The sequence below is a fragment of the Talpa occidentalis genome, unplaced genomic scaffold (assembly GCF_014898055.3).
Source record: "Talpa occidentalis isolate TD23 unplaced genomic scaffold, MPIMG_talOcc4v2.1 talOcc4.5, whole genome shotgun sequence".
NCBI classification, from domain to species: domain Eukaryota; kingdom Metazoa; phylum Chordata; class Mammalia; order Eulipotyphla; family Talpidae; genus Talpa; species Talpa occidentalis.
This window is the reverse complement of record NW_023604861.1, coordinates 43,799,970-43,824,787: the sequence shown is the minus strand read 5'-3', so window position 1 is coordinate 43,824,787 and position 24,818 is coordinate 43,799,970. Positions and strand designations below refer to the sequence as shown.

At 41.9% G+C, this 24,818-nt stretch overlaps 2 protein-coding genes across 8 annotated transcripts in view; both read left to right on the top strand.

Annotated features, from left to right (window-relative positions):
* Positions 1-11,771, top strand: part of SPATA13 (spermatogenesis associated 13) — a 278,943-nt gene extending 267,172 nt beyond the window's left edge. For 4 of the 7 annotated variants that reach the window (XM_037527040.2, XM_037527039.2, XM_037527038.2 and 1 more), the window contains 3 exons: positions 2,374-2,746; positions 5,474-5,548; positions 7,697-11,770. In XM_037527040.2, coding sequence (XP_037382937.2) covers positions 2,374-2,746; positions 5,474-5,548; positions 7,697-7,872 — 624 coding nt within the window. In that variant the 3' untranslated portion in view covers positions 7,873-11,770. Of the gene's footprint in view, positions 1-2,373; positions 2,747-5,473; positions 5,549-7,696 lie in introns of all 7 variants that reach the window. The other 3 variants (XM_054701837.1, XM_054701838.1, XM_054701839.1) reach the window with 1 other exon arrangement.
* Positions 11,772-14,783: 3,012 nt separating this feature from the next.
* Positions 14,784-24,610, top strand: C1QTNF9 (C1q and TNF related 9). The gene is made up of 4 exons (XM_054687737.1): positions 14,784-14,816; positions 17,475-17,656; positions 22,676-22,738; positions 23,841-24,610. Exons 2-4 carry the CDS (start codon positions 17,491-17,493, stop codon positions 24,608-24,610), a joined length of 999 nt encoding a protein of 332 aa, XP_054543712.1. The 5' UTR covers positions 14,784-14,816; positions 17,475-17,490.
* Positions 24,611-24,818: the final 208 nt, after the last annotated feature.

Genomic DNA, 24,818 nt, shown 5'->3' with positions numbered 1-24,818 from the left:
ACCATCTATGTGTTCCAGTGCCTCTTGTGCCCAGCCCCACCTCTGGTCTAGTTGGATGATATACTTCAATGTCTACGGTTGATACTTTATTTTCTTAGCTTTAATGGTGTATATATTTTGAGACATATTGTTGGATTTAACCTTACTCCACCTGCACCCAAAAATAAACTGTTATTTATTACCTAGACTCTATCTCTATTGCTAGAAAGTAAGCTCCATAACAGCAACTAGAAAACAATGAAAATACAGGTCATAATATTGTAGAAGCATATCACTGCCTACATTTAAATCTGTATGACTTAGGCAAGATTGTTTTTATTTTTATTTTTATCTCTGTCTTGGAAAGAAACTGTTATCTCTCTTACCTCTTAGAGCTGTTATATTAAATAAGACAATTCAAATTCGGTGCTTGATATGGCTTATAATGGTAGTTTAGAACGTGCGAGTGCATGTGTGTGCACACACACTTAAATACTTATAAAAACAATAATAATGACAAGCAGTGTCTGTATTGTGTTTACCACGTGCCTCATACTGGCTTAAGGCATTTACATTTATAAACTCACTTAAACCGTTCAGTGCTCCTATGAGGTAGGAACTATAAGTAGCTATTTTTAACAGAGGGGGAACCTAGAGCACAAAAGGTCACATAACTTGTCCTAGGTCACATAGCTCAGCAGTGGCCAAACCACATTCAATCTAAGCAGCCAGCCTAGCTTCAGATTACATGCAGGTAACCTGTACACTCCATGACTGTTACTAAGAAAAATTAGCTGCTCAGATTGCTTTTATAATTTTTTTTATTTTTTTTAATTTTTAAACAATTTCTTTTTTTTAAAAGAGGCACGTATTTTATTTATTTGTTTGTTTGTTTATACATGCACTGGGTACAGTCAGAAGCGCGGGAGGGTGAGAGAATTCACCAGAGCCAGAGCGGGGAGCAGAGCAGGCAGAAGGACCGAAGTACACTGCTGAGGGGAGCAGCGGGCGGCAGGAGAGGTCTGCGCGCCATGTGGGACCCTCCTCCGGTGGCCGGGGAGCAGCCAGGGATTGAACCGGCGCCGCAGAGGCCGCGGGGAGCTTTGCAACCCAGCGCTCAACCGCTGCGCCACCGGGGAGGCCCTCAGATTGCTTTTAAACCAAGCAACATTCGGGACCTCCCCGGTGGCGCAGCAGTTGAGCGCTGGGTTGCGAAGCTGCCCACAGCCTCTGGAGAGCTGGTTCGATCCTTGGCTGCTCCCCGGCCACCGGAGGAGGGTCCCACATGGTGCACAGACCTCTCCTGCCGCCCGCTGCTCCCCTCAGCAGTGTATTTCATCAGTCTGCCTGTGCTGTTCCCCACTCTGGCTCTGGTGAATTCTCTCACCCTCCCGCACTTCTGACTGTACCCAGTGCTTGTATAAATAAATAAATCTTTAAAAATAAATAAATAAATAAATAAACCAAGCAACATTCATACAACATCACATTACTTGGTCAAAACTCACTCTCCCCAAGGATTAAAAAAGTTTGGGTAGGGAAGTTATATTTTTAACTAAAGTAGGTTATAGTGGTGAAAGTTGGAAAATATTTGTTTCAAACTCTTATAGACTTTAGAAGCCTGGATGAGAGTCCTCAGAGATGAGAGTTTCTTATTTTGTAAGTGAAGTATCTAGGGCATAGAATTGCTCTTGGCAAATAAATAGAATTATTTTCCAGTTAGGATCTTTTGCCTCCAACAATTGTTGTATGTGTCTAGGCTCAACAGAGAATAAAATCTTATACATTAAAGGCCAGTGTCATACCAGATACCATAAAGTCACATTGGTCAGACTACATCTACATATTATGAAAGTATATTTTCCTTCTTCTTTTGGGCTCTGACATTTAGGGAATAGTTTATTGTTAGAAGTTCACCTGTTCTTGCTGTATATTTGCCATCTGGCCTTTTGTTGCCAAGACCCTCATAGAGTATTACTCCAAGTAACTGCTACATAATTAAGTCAAAAGCAAAGCATCCATAATGCTCTATTCCTCTTCATAGAATGCCCCTTCCCTGTTTCCTCATTTTCTGTTGCTCAGTCTTGGCCAGCTGCCATTTCCGCTCTCAACAGGATTCTATTAATCCAGCATGCTTTTCACCAGACATCTCTGATAAGGAAGACACTTTAAATAAAATAGAGGGACTATAATATTTTTCCCATTGAGTAGGAAAAAAGGAATTCCATACACAAGGAGACTAATAAACAAGTTTTAATGGGCTTGAGGTCCTGCCTATCTGTAAATGGGCCTCATGTAATTGGAAAACCCAAAACCATTCTGGACCCCTTCCGCATTCCTGATTCTAAAGGAATCAGAATGGAGCCATCTGAAAATGTGTTTTTGTCCTTCTAGGGGATGGATATTTTAGATCGAAGTTCAGAATTGATCCATTCTGGGGAACTGACCAAAATCACTAAGCAGGGCAAGAGCCAGCAGCGGACCTTCTTCCTGTTCGACCACCAGCTTGTGTCCTGCAAGAAGGACTTGTTGCGTCGGGACATGCTCTATTACAGGGGTCGCACAGACATGGACCAGATGGAGCTTGTGGACCTGGAGGATGGACGTGACAAGGACTGGAACCTCAATGTGAAGAATGCATTCAAACTTATCAGCAAGACCACCGATGAGGTTCATCTGTTTTGTGCCAAAAAGCAGGAAGACAAGGCGCGGTGGCTGCAAGCCTGTGGGGATGAGAGGAGGAGGGTGCAGGAGGACCAGGAAATGGGTGAGCAGCCCTGGGTGCTGCAGAGTCACTTCCCTCTGCCTCCCAGCTCAATCTCCGGCCTTGCAGGCCAACTCTTCCACAAGCCCATTCCCCAAAGAGTTAAATGTCTCCTTTGGGAAAAGAAAAAGGATTTGCACGGGAAAATGCTTCTAAACTTGATTACAGGGCAGAATATGACAGATGCAGTTATCCAAGGCAATAATTTTCATTTCGTGCTTTCACTTCCTGCCAGAGTCCCTGTTGCACATATATAGAATTTGTCATATTTCGTCCCTGGATGTGGATACTGTGGTTATGTCCAATTTATACACAAGGAAATTGATGCATCGGGCGCTTCCCTATTCTTACAACAGGCCAAGCAGCATTGAAAACTAGCTCAATGTGGGTCCAGCACTGAACCATAGTCAGGTGACCCTTATCTATGCCATGAGAAATTTCACATGATCTGTGGGCTTCCTCTTCAACTGTGCCTTTATTTTTTATTTTATTTTTATTTCTGGTTTGTTTGGTTTTTTTCAGCTGTGGTATGAAATCACTTTACATTGACCTTGCTGCCACAGTTGATTCAGACCCAGTGGCTCCCCATGCACATTTCCCTGTGTCTCTCTTCCATGAAGCTAAGGCCCATGTACTCTTTCCTTCAGCTGAGGTAGTACATCTTCATATTCAGTGTTGACCTTCTGTTCACCTCCCTGAAAGACTGATGCTGCCCAGCCTGGTACCTGGGATGACAGCACCGCCCAAGGTCCAATGTTTCCCAGACATGTTAGGGTTTTTGAGCACAAACTGTTGAATAGAGGTCAGGATGCCACAGGGACTGCGGGCCCCCTATAGATGAGGTGGAATGAGAGGTACTCATCTGAGCAACCCACGAGTGCCAGGCCTTGAAGGTTTTCTGGTGTAAGCTGGAGGAGAAGCCCTTCCCATTCCCCAACCACTCCTTTGGGGGAAACTGGAATGGAAGCAGAGGGTACTTTATCAATTAATGTGACCATTACCAGCCCCAGCCTTGGCTACAGATTTTGCTCTTGATCCCAAGGAGATCTCTTGGGATCATATATTTCAATAGGAGGGATTTATCAATCAGTCAAGGTAACTTGCCACCAGAAGCGGGATCTCCTCAGAAATATTCCACAGGTGGACACTGGCCCATACCTCACCAGTAATCACACCACTCATAGGTGATCCCTTATGCCAGGCAGAAGTGTCTTTTATACAAAGAAGAAAACTGATTTCCAACAACTTCCATATGTCTGTGCTACTTGTGCTCTCAGGCCCCTTTAGAATAAGACTCATCTCTATCATACCAAGAATTCTTCAGATATTTGCAGATGACATTTATTAAAAGTGTAAAATCACAGGACTATAAAATCCTGATTTTACCTACTGCCTAATACTGTCTTAAGGCAGGTCCTGAAATCATTTGTAAGTCAGAATGTTCCTGTTTCCCCTCAGATATAACTGAGTATTACAAGGGACATTCTAAACACTTCTTAATTCTGCTCCTCGTTAACAACAGAAAGGAGGGACCTGCTTTTATACTTTGCAGTACAATGCTCCCTAGAGCTAGTTCTCAGGTGTGCATGAATGAATGGTGCATTCCTGAATCCATTAAGTATGAACTGAGTAAGATGGAATAAAATAGGACCGACCCAGACCTGGCGTGTCAGTCTAGTGTTAAATACATCATGTTTAGGAGATTCTGAATGTGAGGGTGGGGACAAGTCAAAAGGCTGATGTGGGTTTAGGCGCAATAGAATCCAAGGGGCCAGAATATGGAGCCCAAAGAATTCTCCATGACCCATTAGGGACAGATACCAAGGATGTTGAGAAGCCAAGGCCAGATATAGAGTGTGCAAAGGTAGATAGTGAAACCTTGCAAGTGACCCCCGCAGTAAGCAGAGGAGGGAGAGCCCAGATCTCCTTCCATGCTGTGGAGAACCTACACCATGGTGTGGCTCCAACATGACTGCCTTAGCTCTCCTCCTGCCCAGGCTGCAAGACCAGGGCTTGTCTTCTGATCTCTAGCTACTTGTTTAACCCACTCACCCAGTACATTCAGATAGTATCACTGTGCTACAGAATTTTACAGTCTGTGGGCTGTAGTGCACAACACATAGTTGGCGAGTTGGCATATAGAATCCAGTTACTGTTACTCAGATATTAGCACAGTAGAATCAAAATTTAGCTTTCACAGCAGGCAAGTGAATATCCCCTCTGATACTTTTGATTTGTCCTCTTCTCCCAGGACATCCTTCTTTAGTGTTGTAATTAGTAACACTATAGGAACATTTACCTAGGGACGTCTGGATTTACATCAGGCAATGTCTGCGTGTCATTCTTATAGCGCCCCATTTCTCTCTTTAAAATGGCCGCATACGAGGGGCCACATATGAGGGGTCTAATGTGCACACAGATTTTCCACGATAACACATCATACAAATAGTCTAGTCTAACAGGAATGAAATAGTAAGGATTTGTATTCTAAAATTATGTTCTTAGAAACTTTATTTAGATTGACTTTCTATTCTAAGAGGGAGTTGCTTGATGACCTTCTTAGCCTTCTTGTTATTTCTCCTTTCCCCACTTTTCAACCTCTTTTAATTCCTTGAGGATTAAGGGCCTTGTTTCAGAATGCCTCGGTGTTAATCTGGGCTGTGGTACAAATTTTATTCTAAAATGTTTTTACTTGTTTTGAATATATATCACTTGTTTTTCTAAATCCAGGAATGGAAATTTCAGAAAATCAGAAGAAACTGGCCATGTTGAATGCTCAAAAGGCAGGACATGGAAAGTCAAAAGGTAAGTTTTGGAGAAAGTTTTGTCTTAATGTGTGTCGGTACTGAAGTTAAAAGCAGGGGAAATACCCAAAGTTGTATGATCAACAAAGGAGAGAAGTTTGGGTAAAACTCAGAATGGTGGATCTAATGCAATGGATGGTTGAAAGTAATCAGCATTTGCTTTAGAATGGGCTTCTGGATTTGCGTATTTCTTCATGTGAGCTTATAAAATGAGTTTTGAATTTCATAAGCATTTCCAGGCCTCCTTGTCCCTGCCCACAACCTCTCTCTGCATCACCCTTCTGAGAAAATAATGATATTATTCATCAGGCCCACCTGCTCACCAATCTGAGGCAAACCAGTATCTCTTGCATCTTTTTGGCATGGGGGGAGGAAATTTCCATCCCCGAACTGCTTGCCAGCTGTAAGTAAGCTTCATTCTAGTTTCACTCACACAAAAATAGATCTAAAAGTTTTCTACATCAATCAATGAGTTAAACAAAAAGGCACAGACACATTAGCTTATTTAGAGCAGGGATTTTCTACCTTCCCAGTATATTAAAATTAACTGGGCTACTGTTTAAAAATAATGCCTAGGCCACATACCAAGGGGTCTAATGTGCACACAGATTTTTCACAATATAGATCATACAAGTAGTCTGGCCCAACAGGAATGAAATAGTAAGGATTTGTATTCTAAAAATATGTTCTTAGAAAGTTTATTCAGATTGACTTTCTATTCCAAGAGGGAGTTGCTTGATGAAATTTATCCCATTCAGTATTTTTCTAATTAAAAATACAAAAATAAGAATCATTCAAGCCCAGGACTATGAACTGCCATCAACCACTGGGTAGCCAAGAAAGTTTCATTACCAAAACCCCTGCTCCCCCCACATAGATGCAGAATTTACCCCAAACTGTAAATATCTTTAAGTCAGAAAAACCCAATTTATCTATTTTTTACCTCTCTACTGTTTTTTTTTTTTTTTAAGATTTATATATGCATACAAGAACTGGGGTACAGGCCAGAGGTGTGGGGGGGTGAGAAGATTTACCGGAGACACAGTGGGAAGCAGAACAGGCAATTGACTGAAATACACTGATGAGGGGAGCAGTGGGCGAGTCAGGAGAGGCCTGCTGCACCATATGGGTAACTCCTCCCTGGCAGGCTGGTGATCGAACTCGTGCTGCAGTGGCTGAGGACAGCTTCATAGGTTGCATGTTAACCCCCTGCACCACCAAGGAGGCCCCTCTCTACTTTTAATGGCAGTGAGTAGTAAATATCAGTTTGTCAGGTTTATTAGTTTCTGACCATATCATCCAAGAGTGACTGGATAAGTATCAAGGTACCTGAAGAATAAGAATATAGTGAAAACTGGGGTTTATGGGCCATCGTTGTGTTTGGTGTGTCCCATGGGTTATGTTATGTCACCCTCCCTGGAGGGTCAGGAGAATTTTATGGCAGATGAAGGTGGATGCTAAATCAAGTCCTGGCTCCTTCTCATCTCACACTCTCTCATCATATCCTGCTGACTCACAATCAGCTGTGATCTTGCCACTCATTTTAATAAGCCTTTTTCATCGACTCTGCACAAATATAAATGTTTACGCTGATAAAAATTTTGATTGAAGCAATTAGGTTGAGGAGCACTGTTCTAGGTCATTACTTACAGTCACTCATTTAATTCATTCAGGAGCCCTGTAGATACTGTCACCCCATTTTAGAGATCAGGTTGCTGAGATCCAGAGAAATCAAATCATTTCCCAAGTAATTACAGCCAGTAAGCACAGAGTGGGATGTGGACCAAGGTGTATGAGCTTCAGACTTTCATTGAAAGAGTTTTATTATTTCTCATCCCAAGTTCTAGCTAATTCTACCACTGACTGCTGTGTGACCATAGGTGATATACATAACTTCTCTGATTTTGCTTTCCTTTCCATCACACTCCTGCAATGGTGGCTTCCCTGGAAGGTTCAATGAGGTAGTTTGTCACTGTGAGACAATATGTCATACTGTTCCATAGGCAGTATCTGAACATGTGTTGCTTGTGACAGCTAGTATTGGGATTGAGAATGAGCTAAGAACTGCACATCTTAGTACTTCTTTTGTCCTTTTTGATTAACAAATGACCCTCAGTTCGTGTTTCATCTCTCCCCCCTCTCATGTCAGGCTACAGTGGATTCCCTGTGGCCCCGCTGCACCAGAGCTTGCACCCACTTCACCAGCGCCATGTCACCGTGCCCACCAGCGTCCCTCAGCAGCAAGTGTTTGCCCTGGCAGAACCCAAGAGGAAGCCTTCGTTGTTCTGGCACACCTTCAATAAGCTCACCCCTTTCAAGAAATGAAATGGGATCTGGCATTTCTTTTGAGGCGGAGAACCATTTTTGTTTCTTCATGGCTAAAAGTGAGGAAGCTACATTGGACCCAGTGCTAAAAACTTCTTTCTGGGGTCAATGCCAGTCTTCAGAGACCCAGTGCCGCCTTGGTTGGAGAAGGTCATCATTTATGTCTCTAATGTGTCCAAGAATCCTCTGTCACCTGGGCCAAGATGGCTAGACCTAGGAACCAGTGCTGTCTTCTGAAGTGAATGCTGAGCGTTGACCCCAGTGCCCATGACTGGTGCTAAGCACGCTCTCTGCTGCAGCACAAACCAAGCACCTCAAGATTTTCAGTTCCCAAGGAAGGGCTAGAGCAGAGTGTCACTTTTGCATCTGATTTTGATGGGACTGGTGCACCAGCGTTGGTACAATGTTGCCTCAGGATAGCATGCAAGCTGTCCCTTCTTCTGATGCCATAACAGTTGTCAAATGGTCGTGCGGACTTCGCCCTGCAAGCTTCCTCCCTCTACAGGCTAGAGGAGAAAGCAGGATGAATTCATCATGTGGCAGCTGGTCTGTAATGCAGAGTGACTTAAGCATTCAAAGATAGGACTGTTTTCAAGTGAGGGAGTGAAAAATCCTGCTGCCATTTGGATTTGCCTTCTGAAGTAAGGAACTGGCCTGCCGGTGTGCAGCACCTAACTCTACAAGCAGAAATCACATCCACTTGCACATCGTAACCTAAGAAGTTGGATCCATATGTATCCTTTTGCAGTGTAACAAGCCATTTGCTTTAATTTTATGATAAAGTGGATATGAGCATGCACCCACTGAAAGTCATTCTTCAGGAGATCCTTGTGCTTCTTCCAACGATGGGTTCTGATGTCTCACCAATTAAGCAGCACATGCATTTGATCAAGCATGAGGCTCAAAGCAATCCAACTTCCCCAGGATTTGAGGCCAACTTATTGCATAAACCTAAAACAGTAGTGCTAACTGTGCCATTATTAGCATGTCAGCAGGTTTCTGGAGACTCATTTGTTACAAAAGAGACCTTAATAAAAAATATGTTTAGACTCAGAGATAGCAGTCCTTTTAAACGAAGACCATGTGGGCTAATACCTGTAGATAGTAATCTCCTTATCTTTGTCTACATTGTAAATTTTTGGTGAAAATAACTTTTAAATATGTCTAGAGAAGACAGGCTTTGCAAGAGAGATAGCATTTCAATTTACACAGTGCACTGGAAGGAGTTATTGTATTACACAACATGTGGTTTTCTATTTAAAGCTCTCTTTTTCGTACTCTCCAAGTTCTTTTTTCTAATAAGCCAATGCTGAGAATAAACAAACCTGTAATGTCAAAGACCAAGGTATAATGTGAGTCTCTGGTGTGTGGGTCCGCCATTCCCCTCCATCTCCCGCCCCATTCCCAGAACTGTTCCTGGAGGTGACGACATGCATCAAGGAGACATAATTGGACTTGAAAGCGTCGTATAAAAAATTTGTTGGGAAATCTTATCTGTTGGTCATCCTGCTCTTCTGCCTTGCTTTGCTCACTTATAGACAATATTGCTGGCAAGTTGTGCAGCCCTGTGGCTGAAAACCAGGGCTTGCCTGTGGACCTTCATACCAAGTGTCCTGGGATGGTGGTTGCTTCTGTGAGGAAGCATCTCAGGAGGTGCTATAGCTTTGTGTGTATAGTCGCGCGCGTGTGTGTATGTGTGTGTGCGTGTGCCTGTGCGTGTGTTTGAATAGACATCTCAAGTGCAGTTGCATTTATATAACCGACGTTTTTACTAACAAAATATGATATATATTTGAAAACTAAATATGCTTTACGTGGACCCCCTCAGCAATAACTGTAGAGTCTCTGCGCTAAAGAGTTATTTGTATATACAGCAATTTTGAGCACGTCTTTGGGTTTTTTTATTTTGTAAATATAAGAGAATTACTGTGAGGAAGTAAAGAGAATCATTTGCTTGGATGAATTCAGTTCAAGTAAAGGATCACTCAAAGACTTCCATTTTCTAATATTTACTAATGAGCATGAATAAATGCCTGAAGTTCTGTGATCAGTCCCGATTTTCCCAACAGAGCTCTAACTTCTAGTCCCCGCCTCTCCCTCCCTCCATGGACTTCCAGCAGAATTGCAAGAAGCTCAGATACCAGGGCATGCCTAAGTGCCAGGGTGTCCTGGTCAATGTGAGAGCCACTTCATCAGATATCTGCCGTGGGTGGATCCTGGCCGGATGCTCAGGTGATTTTGAAAGCTGTTAAAATAGTTTGAGGAGAGGATGTTATTCCACCTCTTTATATTCCTTACTTGAGTTTTATTACCCAATGCCTGAGTTCTGTAAAGAATAGGTGACTCAGTATCCTAATTTTAGGGTTACCAAACTTCCATCTTGATGAAAATCACATTTTCCACTGGCAAAGAAAAAAAGGAGAGAAAAAAGAGCTTCCTATATGGAATATGAATGAATAGTTTCATTGAGAATCTCACTTTCTCTTTCTTTTGAACCCTACATTGCATAATTTGGCCCCCCAAAAATGACATAACATATGTATGAATTTCACTTACTCTATCATTCTTGCTTTAGAATTTGCCACCTTTGCTCATTCAACTCTGTTCACTGTTCAGCTCTGTTCAACAGAAAGAATTAGAAATGTTCTGGTGTCAAAGCAACCTTGTCAATTTTGATCATACCTAAAACTTATAACCTTGTGGTAGGTTATAAGTATTTGAGAATATTTGTAAATCTTGGAAAAAATATCCTTCTTTGTCTTTGGCCTCCAAACTAGAAAAAGAGTGGCTGCATTTTGCCATTACTTGTCCTGGGCTACCATCAGCATAGTGTGTTTTTAGCAGATCTGATCTTTATCCTAGTAGATCTGATCTTGTAATTGAAAACATTTCCCACCCAAGCTCCATGCTATTTCTGAATATTTTTGTCCCTTTTTAACTAAACCAGACAAGGACTAACTCCATGCCTATTCAAAGTCTCTCAATTCTAAGTTGCTATTATCTAAACACAAAGCCAAAGTTTGTTCAATTCAAAATTTGGTTCACAGTAGAAATCTTTTGTGAAAGTCATGATCTGCATATCATACTGAAAAATTCTACAAACCCAAATTGCTGATATGCCATAACACAAATCAACATAGAAACAGATGCATCCCTCATAGGACAGTGCCAACACATGTGAATAAATATCTCAGTGGCTCACAGGCCACAGATGCTGGACACAAATCAATTAGGTCAAACTGCTCAAAAACACTGGTCCCTAAAATAGGCTTAGCTGACAAGTTGCTCTCCTTGCTAAAATTTCACTTGGCTAAATGCTATTGTCCTCAAGATGAATGTAGTGAAAGTGAAGTTCCAAAGATTTTGAAAAATAACAAGTAGAAATCATCTGACCTTGGGGGAGGGAAAAAAAAGCTGAAGTGCTTGTGTAAATCCTGGAGAAATACCCTTCTTTGTCTTTGGCCTCCAAACCAGAAATATATCCTTAGCTCAAAACACATTATTATCTGTCGTTATTTTGCCAGCATCGACAATTGTATTTAGCAAATACTTTGATTTTTTAATAATTGGTTTTGTCGAGGTGTTAACATCAATTATGTTTAACTTCCTACTTTGCAAGGCTTTTGGTAACCTTTTCCTTAAATGCATCAACATCAAGACGATGTTACCTGCTTTAAGTCAAGTGACAGCTTCCAAACTGATGAATTAGCTGCTCACAGCCAATGTTGTGCAAGATTGCTGTAACTTGATATGTATTTTGTTGAATGAAGTTTTTGTAAAAAAAATTATTGCAATGTTATTTGAAAATTTTCTTGTAAATGCTGTGAATTTATATTTGTTGTTTTGTATCTGTATATTAAAATTAATTTGCCAAACTGGTTCTACTAATGCATCTGAGTAGTAAAATAAGATTCTTTTTTTCTTTAATGGAGCATGATCTGGAATTACAGTTTCTGGAATTACAATTCATTTCCTGCCTACTGGTTGATAAACTTCTTTTCCATGACATTTGTTCCATTAGTGGATAAAACCACTGAATAGGTGTGGGGAAAAGTAGGCTTGGGGTTAACAGAGGGGCCGCTTGACTTGAAATCGGTCACTAGACTAAACAAACATTAAAGTAAGACTGATAAAACAAAAACTCTTTAAAATTTGAAGTCCTATTTTGTAGGAGAGCTTTTATTACTGATGATGGAAGGCAGATGAAGAGACCATACCTTTAGACACCTTCACTTCTTAAGGCCACTGGCCTGTTGCCAGGGAGGGAGACCCTGCTAGTGGTCTGGGGTAGCTTTTGGGGGCAGGGTTGATGTGAATTTCCTTTTCTAATTAACAACTTAGAAAAGCTAAGTAAATAGCCCATTGTTTGTTGTGACTATAATCAGAAAAGGTTCCTTTATAGGCTGCCAAGCAACTAATTTCCACTCCTAACATCCACCTACTTCCCAAACTGACACTTCACCCCCGCTCTCAACCCAATGCTGGGGCTGGACAGAAAAAGGGTTTAGCTTAGGGGTGGGAAGAGTATTAAATCAAAGGGTGACTTCCTCAGACCCATAAGGGAGTAGAAATCAAGGGCAATGAATGGCAAGTTGCAGAAGAATTATGGAGGGATGACATGATGGTAGTCACCTACCCCTGCACTGGACTCAGCTGAAATGTGTGAATCCTGTGGAGGAGCATCTGGTCAAAGAGGGCAAACACCTAATGTTATAATTAAATTTCAGTGTGAGCTATGCAACAATGGAGTGTGTACAAGTACTAATCAGACTAACGGGAATGGAGTCTCTTCCTCTGGCATAGGGGCAGGAAGGCCCAGTTTCTCGGGTAAACCAGTACAGCCAGGTTGGGTGTGTTGCTGGGATGAAAATACGGCATGAGTTGTGTGAGACACCAAAATGGGAAGCAGAAGCTGGATCTCAGTGGACCTGTGAACCAGGATCAGGTGCCAGGGTTTCACATTTATTAAGAAAGTTTAAGGTAAGGAATGCGGCAGCCAAATTTTCCTTGGCGCTCATTCCAGGGACAAAAATAAAGGGTGGATTTAAAACGAGAAGCAGGGCCTCCCTGGTGGCACAGTGAGTTGAGCGCAGCACTGTGAAGCTGTCTGTAGCCTCTAACAAGGGTTCAATTCCCCAGGGAGATTCCCACCTGGCACAGCAGACCTCTCCTGCCTGGCCTGCCACTAGCCTCCCACGCCTCTGGCCTGTACCCCAGCTTTTGTATAAAAAATAAATTAAATAAATCTTAAAATAAAAAAGAGAAACAGGCAAACTGTCCAATGAAGAGATAGCGGGAAAGGAAGGGAGTCTTAATGAGAAGGATGCTCAGCCATGACTGCAGGTCTGTTTGTCAACCAGATGTTGGGGGGAGGTTTCCAAGTTTTGCGAGTTGGTAGGATACGAGTACCATCACCCAGTACAGAAAATTATTACTGGGAGGGCAGGACTTTCATGTTTAGATTGGCGATCTGGTCTGTCCGGAGGGTAGTGAAATCGAGTCTAAAACTCAGGGTAGAGGCCAGGACTTGAAACAGACGGAAGAAGGTCAACTTGTGGCACAATTTAAACCATGAAACGGGCCAGTGTGCAGGCAGCTGCAGGAGAATGTTGTTCGGAGAACACCTCCAAAGAATAAACAGAATGAGAATGAGAAGGGGGAAGAAGCCTGGGATTTAGAAGAAAGCGGTGAAGATGAAATGGGTGGAAAGAGCGAAACCAGAAGAAAAAGATAACTAACTGTGCAAATGCTGAGAAAAGAATTTCTGGGTAGGTGTAGGGCTCAAGAGGTAAGGTCAGGGTAGTGAATGGGCAAGAGAAACCAGCTTAATGTATGTGATCTAATTAAATATGTGATGCTGGTATGAGTTTGCTATATACAACTGAGGAACCAGGCATTGAGAAAGCAAAGGACTGTTACATCTGTGGAACTTAACCCTTCACTCATGTACCCCATTCTCCCGGTGACCTCTCTCTTGATTCTTGGAAATAGTGTTAGGTATGTTTGTCCTCTTGATGTTATTCTTTTCTTTAAAAAAAAAAAATTATTTATTTATTTATACAAGAACCGGGGTACAGGCCAGATGCACTGGAGGGTGAGAGGATTCACCAGAGACAGAGCGGGGAACAGAACAGGCAGATTGACCAAAAATACACAGCTAAGGGGACCAGTGGGCACGACAGAAGAGGTCTGCCGTGCCATGTGGGGCCCTTGCCAGCCTGCCGGGATCGAACCGGCGCTACAGAGGCTGTGGGCAGCTTCACAGCGCTGTGCTCAACAACTTGTGCTACCAGGGGAGGCCCTTGAAGTTATTCTTAATTCGAGATCAATGTTAATAGACACAGGGAAAATGTATGAGTCTGTAATCATATGGCATTTAGAAAAGAATTTCATGGTGTTTTAGTTGGGGTGTGTGTGTGTGTGTGTGTGTGTATAAATGGGAATTAGATCCTTATGCGCACAAGTGCATAAAATGAACTTCACGGAAATTTGAATGATCTATTGAATAGTTAAGTGATTGCAGTTTTAATGGTCTGGAATGTGAATTAGCTCTGGCTCTATTAAGCTTCAGTTTTTTCCTGTTGCCCCATAACTGACCCAAGGTCACCTGGGAGAGGCAGATCATTTTAAAGAAAGTAAATCTGCAATGGGGATTCCTTCCTCCTAACTCCACTTGAATGTGTGCCTCACTACCTAACTCACAGGTAGTTAAGTTCTCTAAACAAAGTGGAGGTGGGAAAAGATGCTACCTGACTCAAGTGTTGCTGCCATTTTTGAATGTCTTCCAAGACATCTTGTGCCTTACTCTGTTCCCTCCCCTTCCTGCTGTTTTGCAGATACATCCACTAGGGAATTGTAGGGCAGGAAGCAGCGATTTTATTTAGTTTGCCCTTGATTTCTAGTTTGCACAACACCTGGTTGCAGCCCGCAGCCCTGGAGGTCAGGTAAGTGCATTAGGAAATGATTTCTTTAAATTCAATGTGAGGATTAAAACCCGAAAACAGCTCTTATATTACCAATGTGTGATAACCCTGCTTAATTATTTGCAAAGAAGGCAAGTTTTGGTAGGAAAGAAGTAAGCTGATTCCAAAATCCATCCTTGAGGAAGACACTAAAACGGGAGATAAAGCAGATTTTGTCAGAACTCTGAAGCTAGCTGGGTGGAAGAGTGAAATCATAGCATAAGTCAGAAGAATAGCGGACTTTTCTAGGGAGATTTCTGCAGAAACTTGTGCATTATTTGGCACAATTTTTATGTGTACATTTTTATATTTGTGGCTAGATTGATTTACACAATATAGCCCCTCAACATATGTTGAAGAAGAAATTCACAAAGTATTCTATGTGCAGAGTCTGTGAGCAACTTAGAGAATTTTAGATTCTTAATCAAAATTTGGGAGGAGTCTTGGGGTGTATATCCTTGCATTTTATGGACAAGGTAGTGTGGCTCAGAGGGTTGGAGAACCAATAAAGATTGCTCAGCTGGGTTCTGGCAAGTTTATACTTAATGTTTGAGAAGTAAGAATCTTGATGAGAAGAAACCCTTAACTTTGGCTATGATTTAGGAACAATATGTCCTCAGAAAAAATGATCAGGAGAGGCATTGAGTCACCTTTTATCAAGAAATTCAGTAGTGAAGGAGAAATATATGTCAGTAACAGGAGAAATGTGAAGACTACATATATGTAATTTTTTGAAAAGGAAAAACTCCCATAAACCCACCATTCTAAAGTATCTGTGTTCACTTGGATACCTGCTTCTAATTTTTGTCAATATGCATATATATAATTAGAATACTGTCAGTAAGGTCCATTCAAGGATACATTTATAAAATACAGGGCATGTTAGTTTACTTTATAAAAATTCAGTACAACATAAATCTTTTACATATTTCTCCATGAACTTCATAATTATTTCAGTGGTTTCATAACATTCTACTAACTACTTATTTTTGCTATTATAAACAACTCTACAGTTATAATAGCTTTGGCACAAAAATTTTGGATTATTAAGAATATTAAGGATAAGATTATTGGGTCAAAGATAACGGACTTATTTTAACTTTCCAAAAGTTCATGCAGTTTGATGTCACCCAGATGTGAAATCTGAGTTCTGACCTGATGACACTTTTTTTTTAAGTCCTAAGGTATCGACCATGATACATTCACTAGTCAACACACCTACTTTTAACCTACTGTTCCAGGTTTAATACTGAGTACTGGAAATACAATGAGGAAAGCATAGTCAGACGGGGAGCCAGATTTTTTTAGTCATAAGCACATGTATCCCTCCTCCTATGACAAGTACCAGAAAGAATGATGACATGGTGCCGTGTGCCCCATCTTGGGGAGTTTTGAACTACTCAGGAAGGTTCTAGAATCCCAAGTATTCACATTCCTTCAAGATCTTGCCTGTGTAACCATCTTTGTTTAAAATACTTTGCCTAATTAACAACTCCTCTCCCTCAAATTCAGCCCTTCCTCACCACCCAGCATTGTCTTAGTTCCTGATGACACTGGAAAGCAAATCAGTAAGTTGAAGGGGGGATACTCCAAACTATCTCTCAAACTGTGTACTCTTTGGTATGTGGCTGAGTGCCCTTCCTCAGTGTCCTCTCCTAAAAACAAAAGTGTAATTACAAAGCATACATCTAGTCAAAGAATACATCTAGCCATAGTAGGGACTTTTGAAACATTTCACTTTTTAATTTTTATAATACATATAAAATTATCATTTTAGCCACTTTTAAGTAAACAGTTCAATTGGCAAGTGTCCACATTTTTTTGCATCACCACCACCCATCTCCAGAATCTCATCAGCCAAAATTAAAACTCTGTATTTAATACTAGTCCCTACTCCTGCTCCCTGCAACCACCATTGTACTTTCTGTTCCTATGAATTTACTGTTCTAGATACCTTATATAAGTAGAATCATGCAGTATTTGTGTTTTTGTATCTAGCCTGTTTTACTTGGCTCATTTCAAGCTTCATTTGTTTTAGTATGTGTCAGAATTTCCTTCCTTTTTAGGGATTAATAATATTCCATTGTATGGATATCACATTTTGTTATTCATTTATGTGTCAATGGACATGTGGTCTTTTCCAGCATTTTGCTACTGTGAATAATGCTGCTATCAACATGGTATAGATATATCTGTTGGAATCTCTGCTTTCAGTTATTTTGAGTATATACGCAGAAGTGGGGTTGCTGGATCCACTTTCTATTTATAATGTGCTTTCATGCACAGCGTGATCAAATTTGGTCTTTATAGCAGCCCTGCAACTTAAGTAAGCTTTGATCTCTTCTCTGCCTCCAAAAAGTGGTTTACCCAAAAGTGAAACAATAAATGGGAGTATCCAAAGCTGGAGCTCAGCTTTCTCCTTGATTCCTGACCATTAAGAGTGATCTCAATCACATGTGTCCCTTTAAGGACAGTGTCCTTCTGACTGTAAGCAGCTTGGTCTGTCACCAGCTTCCATCCTTAACAATTCTTAACCATTCTATACAACTCTGACTATGTGGGTCCATTTTCCAGAGACTGTGTCTGTGGTTACAGTGACATAGGTTTCTCCTTTTGGTCTCTATCTCATATTCAATTCAGCTCCATCATCTGAATTATGAGGATCTATTGGCTCTTGCTTGCCACTGGAGTCTGCATGGGAAATGTGAAACCACAGGACATATGCAGGCAAGGGCACCCTGGCATCCCTGGGAATCCTGGTCACAACGGTTTGCCTGGAAGAGATGGACGAGATGGTGTAAAAGGCGACAAAGGGGATGCAGGTATTCACCACCTGATGGACTCCACCTGCCCTTTGCTAAGCCCTTGCATTCCTTTTGTTCATGCACCCATCACCTTTGGGGTTATCGACTACCTGCTTACCCCTAATTTATCCATTTACCCATAGTCCAGCAAACACTTAGGGAAAGACTGCTCCATGCTAGAATCTGGGCTCAATGCTGGGATGCAGCACAGGACAAGACATCATGGACCTTCTCATTTACTGCAAATTCTTGTTTGCCATTCTCTCTAACATTATGGCGTCATTTTCAGGGATGTATGCTGTGATAGATCTTTTAGTCCCAGGCAACAGTTAGCAGTATAGCTAAGAGCTAACACCTTTTCATGCTGTGAGGCAGGCGATGCAGAGAGACAAAGAATGCAAAAAGGTGCAGTCATGCAGCTGCTACTCAGATATCTATGCTATATGTTGGGACCTGGCCCAAGCTTTGGGGGTTGAAGCATAGAATCCAGCCTCTGGAAATGATATTTGCAAAAATCTGGATAGATGAGTCATTTCTTTTTTTTTTTAAAAAAAGAATTATTTATTTATTTATACAAGAACTGGGTACAGGCCAGATGCACGGGAGGGTGAGAGGATTCACCAGAGACAGAGCTGGCAACAGAACAGGCAGACTGATGAAATACACTGCTGAGGGGAGCAGCGGGTGAGACAGGAGAAGTCTGCTGCGCCATGTGGGACCCTCGCTGGCTGGCTGGGATCGAACCAGCACTGCAGAGGCTGCAGACAGCTTCACAGCGCGGTGCTCAACTGCCTGCGCTGCCAGGGGAGGCCCAGATGAGTGATTTCTATAATGCCAGCCCATAGGGATGTTGTCTCTGAACCCTGTACAGAATGCAGGATCACACACCTAAGACAGAAGCCAAATGATCTGTCCGGGCGCAGGAAGGAAACATCAACAGTTCTGCTGACATTTTAAGAAGTAAATATAGGTGAAGACAAAAATTGACCTTTAAAAATATATATTTTACATTTTTAAAGGATAGGGTTTACTAGGAAAGAGAAAGAAAAAGAGAGAGAGACCTGCATAGTCACCGGCAGTCAGGAGAGCTGCCTTTTAAAATATCTAATATGTGGGTTAACATGGTTGGCTAACCCATTTGCAGATGGACATGTGTCATTTGGGGCCTGAATAGGGTCCCATGGGAAAAGTGAACGTCCCACACAGTGAGCAGTCTACCAAGGAGCCCTCACATACTTCAGTGAGTAGTGATGTAATATGTGTGCCTGGGCCAGTGAGTTTTTAAATTATGCTGTCAAACTATCACCAACAGATAAGGGGCTAAAATATTCCTGCAAAGAAATTCAAGATTGAAGGTGAACTTGATAATGCAATCCTTGCAGAATTACAAGAAAGCAATAGAGCTGTCATTTCTGTTCTTAGTGTAAAATTTTCAATAATACGGGGCCTCCCCGGTGGCGCAGCGGTTGAGCGCTGGATTGCGAAGCTGCCCTCAGCCTCTGCAGCGCTGGTTCGATCCCTGGCCACCGGGTGAGGGTCTCACATGGCGCAGACCTCTCCTGCCGCCCTCTGCACCCCTCGGCAGTGTACTTTGGTCCTTCTGCCTGCTCTGCTCCCCGCTCTGACTCTGGTGAATTCTCTCACCCTCCCTCACTTCTGACTGTACCCAGTGCTTGTATAAATAAATAAATAAATCTTTAAAAAAAATTTCAGTAATACGTCACTTGGGAAAAAAATGAAGAACTAGTCAGGCCTGATAACTCTGCCAAAAATTTAGAAATTATTCAGACTTTTGGCACTTTGTGCATCTACTCTAAGCACAGGTCTTGCCTGTTTCTTCACAATTCCTTCAATAGTCACTTTTACTCTGAAGAAGAGGTGCAAGAAAATATTACTTATTGGGTGTTATTAAAATATGACCTTGGTGATTTCTAGAAAGATGACACAATGCTGAGTTTTCTGTTGGGAGGTGCTTTTTGGATAACTTGTAGATCCCTTTATCACCCCTAGAACTGCACAATGCACTCTGCCTAATTGCCTCTGAATGCTCTGTAGTTACTTCACATGTTCTCTTGGTTTTGGGGTCCCCTTGTGTTGGCAGGCAGTATTCGTGGGCAGAAATCTTACAAAATATCTTGAGCCTGGCTCCTCTGGTGTTATCCACCTGGTCTGTACAAAACTCAATACCTGTGCCCTGCCTGACTTTGGAAGTTTGTCATATTCCCAGCACAGCTGATATCTTGCTTCAATTTTTTTTTATTGAACACTGGTTTTAGGTGTGCAGATTTATAATTTGATATCTGTGTATACTGCATGATGACCCCACCAAAAATCTAGTTCCCATTCAACACCATGCAATCTACTCCCTTTATCTGATTTACTAACTCCAATTCCTTCCCCTCTAGTAACTACCATTTTGTGTTCATAATCTAAGAGTTTTGTTTTCTTTTGTTTGTTCATTTGCTTTGTCTATTTCCCACAAATGAGTAAGATTTATGGTGTTTGTTCTCCTTCTGGATTATTTCACTAAGAATAATTCCTTCTTGGTCCAACCATGTTAGCACAAATGGCAAAATTTCATCTTTTTTTTATTTGTATAGCTGAGTGATATACCATTGTGTATTTATGCCCCATCTTCACCCATTCGTGTGTTGATAAGCACTCAGGGTGTGTCCAGCTCTTGGCTTGTAAATTGGGCACAGCTGTCCTCATTGCTCTGTCATCTGAGCAGCGTCAGCTGGCCCAACACACGCTGCCCAGTTAAAAGCCAGGCACCAGTCACCACAATCTCAAACTCCCAAGGTCACATTCTAGCTTTCTCTAAAAATCTCTGGGCAGGGGCCTCCCCAGTGGCTCAAGGGGGTTAAGTCTGAGCACTATGAAGCTATGGGCAGCCACTGCAGCATGAGTCCCATCCCCAGCCAGGGAGCTAAACTACATGGCACAGCAGACCTCTCCTGTCTGGCCTGCTGTCCCCTCAGTATATTTCAGTTAAGCAGCCTTTTCTGCTCCCCACTCTGTCTCTGGTGAATCCTCTCACGGTCCTTCCCTGCACCTCTGGCCTATACCCCAGCTCTTGTATGCACAAATAAATATTTACAAAAAATAAAATAAAATAAAAAATAAAAATCTCTGAGCATACTTTGTTTTGGTGCCAAGCCAGTGTTCCTACAGCTTAGGTCTGGCCAAGGGGTTGTGGTAGGATGGGGTGATAGTCTTTCTTGTTAGCATCTCCCCTGCAGTGTGTACATTTTATTTCCAAATATATGAATACTAATTCAAATTTTTTATTATAAAATCTTTTAGATGTACAAAAGGAGATAGGTATAGATATATAGGTAGCTGATTAAGAAATAGATTTAAAGAAAAAAGAAATGCTTGTATCCAGCACTAAACCTCCGCTTCTCACCTGTTGAGTGGCTTTCCATTTTTTCCTTAATGGTATCCATTCTTTAAAGTTTTTCTTCATATTTCTTCAAAACACATACAATTTAGATATGGTTTATATATACTGTAAAATATGTTTTTTAGAAGGGTAGTCAATCATATTTATAGCACTAAAAATTTGCTTGATCTTTATTTTACCTTTTTTTAAGATTTATTTATGCATACAAGTGCTGGGGTACAGGCCAGAGGTGTGGGGCGTGAGAGGATTCACCGGAGACAGAGTGGGGAATAGAACAGGCAGACTGACTGAAGTACGCTGCTGAGGGGAGCAGCAGGCAAGACAGGAGAGGTCTGCTGCGCCATGTGGGTTGCTCCCCGACTGGCCGGCAATCGAACTCGTGCTTCGGTGACTGCGGACAGCTTCATAGGTTGTGTCTTAACCCTTGTACCACCAGGGAGGGCCTTTATCTTACCTTTTCTAATGTATTTGTGTCTGTTTTATATTGAACACATTTTTACTGCATATAATCTATAAATTCATAAGCAGACATTGATTATATAACTCTTTGTTATGTGGGGGTGCATGATCGAAAAATTTCAAGGCCTGGACAATGGAATAACTGGAATTAAGTCGGGAAAAAAAGAAGTAGTGAGAGGAAGATTGGTACTCCCGGTGTGCGCCAGCAAAGAAAGTGGAGGGGTAAGGAAGACAAGGACTCAAATGTAGCTGGGAGTGCTGCTCAGACTTCAAAAGACCAAAGTTTTCCCTGTGCATGGCTTCCCTGCCTGCCTGGAGTCCCAGGAGACCAGACTTTATGATGGATATAAATCTTCTTATTGTTAGTCTTATGTCAGAAAGTGACCTAGCCTGTCCCTGAACCCACAGCTGATTGAGTGAGGGTCTCTGCTGCTATGGGGGCAGCCAGGGTCTTATATGAACCATTATCTGGTAAGTTCTTCTATTGCTGTGTCTAAAGCCAACCTCTGTCCTGCTAATGTCCCTCTTACTGTGTTCTCTGTCCTCATTGCATGGAATTGAGAGCTCAGGGGAGCTTGTTTCTAGCACTAGGACCCATGTGGGGTTAGCAAACTGCATTGCTTGATATTCTAATATGGTCCTCTGTGCCAGCTTGGTCAGTGATATTTATTATTACTCTATGATACGAGGGCAATCCTTCCAGAATCCTCCCTCCCTTTCCAGGTAGTGTCATGTAACCATAGTCCTCTTTGTTTTCATAGGAGGCTAGTAAACCATTTACTCCACTCCCCTCATAATGATAGACATGGAAAAGTGAGAACATCATCCAGCACTGGGATCTTCAGTCACTTCCCAAGCTCCAGACATATGAGAAATACATATCATGATTGTCAGTGTTCACGCTCCTACCTTGTTCTGCCTTCTGGATCTGGGTGCTTGGCAAGTCCACCGATTCTTTTCAACACTCACTTATTTTACACAACCCAGCAGCCTTGTTGCTTGCTCACATCTGCCTCTCTCTACTAATGCTTCCAAAGGAGGGTTATGCACATCTGGTTTAGGGTCAGCCCCATGCCCCTTCAACCTCTGCCACCAGGTTTGATGAACCTACAATGCCCAGGAAAATCAGAATTGGAATTTCAACTCTTGCCTGTCTTCTTTTTTCCACCTAGGAGAACCAGGACGTCCTGGTGGTCCAGGGAAGGATGGAATGAATGGAGAGAAAGGAGAACGAGGTCAGAAATTGTGTTCTAGTTTACTATGTTCTAATTCTGGCTATTACAGATTTGACATAATTATTAAATGTTTACTAAGGGCGAGTCCTTTATAAATCATCAGACTCTGCTGATGATTTGATAATGAAGGCAAACACTGTTCTCCAGAAACTCATGATTCAGTGAGAGATAGGCAAACTTTTTCTATGAAAAAGGCAGGGGACTGGCTTTGGCCCATGGGCCATAGTTTGCTGAAGTCTGATTTCGTGGATGGGCATTGAAGAGTGAGTTTTGACCTCAATGCATCTGACAACTCTGCACAGAGAAGGTGGCACTTGAATTGGGCCCTGCAAGTTAGGGAGACACTGGCAGTTGTCACCAATGGGGAGGACAAATGACTGTAATGCAAATGTTTCATGTGTTGACTCTCTCAATACAACATCTCAAGGTAGTATTATTATGAGGTAGTATTATTATTCCAATTTTGTAGATGAGGAATCAGATGACCTAACATCCCAGTGTCCACAGTGGTGAGACAGGATTAAGTCTTGGTATTCAACTCCAGAATCCAGCCAGGGTGAAGAGACCAGGGGCACTGGAGCACATAGACAGTAATTAATAGTACCATATACTTGGCACAATAGACAAGCTGAGTGGCACCGTAGAGAGCAATGAATGGCACCCTGCAGGTTTTATATCATGTTTACGCCAGTGAGGGGTACTTTGAAAGATGACCCATAACTAGGACTGAGTGTCAGATGACTGAAAGTAATCTGTGTGGTGCAGCTCTTTTCTGTTCAAAAGATGTGTTCTCTTAAGCATTGTTATTGTTTAGTGGTCAATAGTAGCCTTAGATGGTAAAGAGTTATAGATAGTAAAGAGTTGTAGTATCTAATGTGAGCCCAGACACCAATGTATTGACAAGAGTCAAAAGTTGTTGTTGTGTGCATATGTGTGTGTGTTGCACAATTTAGGAATAAATTGATTTTGAACCCTGCATATACTGGACCTATGCACTGCTCTGTCTCATTTGCATACTCAATAACAGAAAAACCAAAGTTGCTTTTCACAAGATAATGTTCCACAAATCATCTTTTCCTTTGTTCTCTTTTCCTCTACTTAGGAGCAGATGGAAAAGTTGAAGCAAAAGGCATCAAAGGTGATCAAGGCTCAAGAGGATCCCCAGGAAAACATGGGCCAAAAGGATTTGTTGGTCCAATGGGAGAGAAAGGCCTCAGAGGAGAGGCTGGCCCTCAGGGTCAAAAGGGGGATAAAGGTGATATTGGTCCTATTGGTCCAGAAGGACCAAAGGGTGACACTGGACCTTCAGGCCCAATTGGTTTACCTGGCCCCATGGGTCCCATGGGAAAGCCTGGCCCCAAGGGAGAGGCTGGACCCATGGGACCCCAGGGTGAGCCAGGAGTCCGGGGAATAAGAGGCTGGAAAGGGGATCGAGGAGAAAAAGGCAAAATAGGTGAGACTCCAGTTTTGCCGAAAAGTGCTTTCACCGTCGGGCTCACAGTATTGAGCAAGTTTCCTTCCTCAGATGTACCCATTAAATTTGACAGGATCCTATATAATGAGTTCAACCATTATGACATAGCTACTGGGAAATTCATCTGCCATATTGCTGGAGTCTATTACTTCACCTATCACATCACTGTTTTCTCTAGGAATGTTCAGGTATCTTTGGTCAAAAATGGGGTAAAAGTACTGCACACCAAGGATGGTTACATGAGCTCTGAAGACCAGGCCTCCAGTGGTATTGTACTGCAGCTGAAGCTTGGGGATGAGGTATGGATGCAGGTGACAGGAGGGGACAGGTTTAATGGCTTGTATGCTGATGAGGATGATGACACAACTTTCACAGGCTTCCTTTTGTTCATCAGCTAATGACAGAGAAGTGTTTATGAATCTACCTTACCAATCATCAGAATTAGCTTCATGGAGATGTTATTACATGCTTTTACTTTACCAGTTTTACTCATAAAAATCATAAAAAGATGAAAGTAGGAAAGTCATTCCTAAAACAGATTCTCTGTAACTTACTATCCTTTAAGAGTAAATTTTAAATGTGCGTATTTTTTATTAAACTTTATTT